Source organism: Giraffa tippelskirchi, chromosome 5 (assembly GCF_054371585.1).
Source record: "Giraffa tippelskirchi isolate mGirTip1 chromosome 5, T2T-mGirTip1v1.2.pri, whole genome shotgun sequence".
In the NCBI taxonomy this organism is placed as follows: domain Eukaryota; kingdom Metazoa; phylum Chordata; class Mammalia; order Artiodactyla; family Giraffidae; genus Giraffa; species Giraffa tippelskirchi.
In genome coordinates, this window is record NC_137279.1 from 9,715,879 (window position 1) to 9,718,786 (window position 2,908).

At 57.3% G+C, this 2,908-nt stretch overlaps 1 protein-coding gene across 1 annotated transcript; it reads left to right on the forward strand.

Annotated features, from left to right (window-relative positions):
- The first annotated feature begins 334 nt into the window (after positions 1 to 334).
- On the forward strand, positions 335 to 2,557 carry GARIN4 (golgi associated RAB2 interactor family member 4). The gene has a single exon (XM_081489763.1). It carries the CDS (start codon positions 693 to 695, stop codon positions 2,448 to 2,450), a length of 1,758 nt encoding a protein of 585 aa, XP_081345889.1. The 5' UTR covers positions 335 to 692; the 3' UTR covers positions 2,451 to 2,557.
- Positions 2,558 to 2,908: the final 351 nt, after the last annotated feature.

Genomic DNA, 2,908 nt, shown 5'->3' on the forward strand with positions numbered 1-2,908 from the left:
AAGGACTGAGACTGCCAATTCTACATTGTTTGATACAATTAAACCATGAGCTCCAATGGTTCAAATGCGTCCCATCCTCTGACATTCCTATAGGCTTCATTCAGTTGCTGAATTTGGGGGAGGGTAAAAGAGAACCAGACAAAACTTTCCCATTTGAAGACATTTTTATTTTGGTACCTGCCTGAGTCCCTGGCAGGGTGGACCTGTCCTCTGTAGGGGCAATGGGGTGGCCCTGCCCGGAGGGGGTGGCTGAGGGATGGGACAAAGGCATATGTGACAGTAACAGGTCACAAAGGACAGTGAGGATAAATATGGCTGCACAGGGGTTTAGGCTGAGAAAGTGGTCACTTCTTTCACTAGAACTGCAGTTTCACAGTCTCTCGCAGAGACAAAAAGCCAGAAGCAGAAGCAAGGTGAGGCTGAAGGGGAGCCTACCATACCTCTGCAACACCCTTGAAGAGACTCAGCCTGGGGTCCACGCGCCCTGCAGCATCCTCAGGGCAATCACCCTTGCCCTTACCCCCACCCCGCCTCTGGGAGGCTCTGTGGGGTGTGGTGGGGTTGTGGGATCTGCTGTAGAGCCGCCTGCGTGACGCCCGAGACAGCGGCTCCCTCTTCTGCCAAGGAGGCCAAGGAAAGGAAGATCCAGGGGCCTGCCTCACCAGAGCAGCTTGTCGTGATCACAGCCAGCCATGAGCCGGGAGCCTCTGCTACCGTATCACACGGCCCAGAGCGGCGCCAGAGCAGGCCTGTTCAACACCACCGTGGGCAAACTGCAGCGGCAACTGCACAAGGGTGAGTACGACATATTCAAGTACGCCCCGATCTTCGAGAGTGACTTTATCCAGATCACCAAGAGGGGAGAAGTGATTGACGTGCACAACCGCGTCCGCATGGTGACTGTGGGCATCGTGTCCACCAGCCCCCTCCTTCCCCTCCCAGACGTCATGCTGCTGGCCCGGTCAGCCTCCGGCTGTGACAACCACGCAGGCCGCAGCCAGACCACCAAGGCCAAGAGCCGCAAGGCTGCAAAGACCTTAGAACTCACGAGGCTCCTTCCCTTGAAATTCGTGAGGATCTCCATTCACGACCACGAGAAACAACAGCTGCGCCTGAAGTTCGCCACCGGCCGCTCCTGCTACTTGCATCTGTGCCCCCCGCTGGACTCGAGGGAAGACCTCTTCGCCTATTGGGAGAAGCTGATCTACCTCCTGCGGCCGCCGGTGGACAGTCAGAGCAGCACCTACGCCATCCCAGCTGGGGACATGATCTGCATGCCCGTGTTCGAGGAGAACAGGAGGAGCCCGACGGCCGCGGATTTCCAGGGCCGGGGCGATCAGGACCAGGTAAGCATCAGGAGCCTCCACGTGGGCTCCGAGGTGGCCGGGGCCACCTCTGCAGCTTTTGCCGGCGGGGAGGGCCTCCAGCTGGACTTCTACAATCCCGATCCCGTGCCCGACGGGGCAAAGGCAAATGCCAAACCCAGGGAGCCTGAGCAAGAGTCAGCAGCGGGGGCGATGCTGCAGGTGGCTGCAGAAGATGCCACAGAGGGCGATCTGAACGTGACCAAGTCCCATGCCTCTAAAGAGCAGAGCATGGCCATTGAAATCACTGTCACCAAGGGCCCAGGAGGAAGCAAAAGCAACATAGCCGTGGCAGGCGCTGCCAAAACCTCCCTGAGGACCAGGAAAATGGCCATGGCACATGCTGCCCAAAACTTGGAGTATCCTTCCAGCACGTCCACCAGCTTCTCTCCAGAAGCCAGCATGACTATGGTTGGAGTGGAGGCCACCAGGAAGACTGCCAAAGGAAAAGCCAATCAGGAGGACGAGGGGGCCCTCATCTCAGCCTTGCCGCAGGAAGACCAAGAGAGTGAACAGGAAGACAGGCCCCGGAGGGTGTTCCAGGCCCGCAGGGGAAGAAGGGAGAGGAGGGAACACCTGGAGAAGGAGCAAGCTCTCAGGAGCTCGCGTCCCCGTGGGTCAGCCGAAAGCCGCCACAAGGCCGTGGGGGACAAGGCGATCCGGAAGACAGCCGGCCGGTCCTCAGGCGGCTGGAGAGCCACGAGGGATGACAAAAAGGAGAAAGGTCATGGCAGCCCAGGGGACAGCAAGCGGGGCACTGTGCACAAAGGCGTCAGCCACGCTCCCATCACCAAGGAGTCCAGGACCTCACACAAATCGTCCAGGAGCTCATCTACCGGGAGTTCACTTTCCTCCAACAAGAGACTCAGCAGGATCAGCTCTTTCTTGAGGAATGTCCGAGCCAATCTCACTACAAAGACAGTGGCCTTGTCACACGGTAAAGATGTGGACATCTTGGCGAAGGCAGTGGAAAAGAAAAAAATGGAGGCCATCGTGGAGACGGCAGAGAGTGGCCAGGGGCTGGAAATCGCTGGGAATGTGACATCCGAGGCCACAGAGATAGTGACCATTGAAGCTCATCAATAGGACCTAGAGCTGGAAGCTGCAAAGGGGACCAGAGCTCAGGGAAATATCCCTGGCGAGTGTATGCCAGCTTCTTTACTTCAGTTTAAATAAAGAACTATACAACCTGAGAATGGCCTGCAACATTCTCTCTGCATTTCCAGGTCCCGAAGCCCGGCCGTGACGTCACAGTGGATTCTGTGATGTCAGCGGAGCCTCAGCCTGAGACCGAGTGTCCAGTCGAGGGCAGCCCCACCTCACACACATGCCCAGTGCCAACAGCGGTGCCCCATCCAGCCTCCACTCCTTTCTGGCTTTGCTCCTCAGGGCTGTGGCTGAAAGTCTGGCTGTGGCCTGGGAAACTCTCCTATCCTTTCTATAAATGTTTATTACTCCTGCATGTCTGTAAACAAATTGAGAACAGAAATCCTGTCCCCTCGGGCTGTTCAGTGGACAGAAATAAGGTGCAGCAGTGTTTGCTG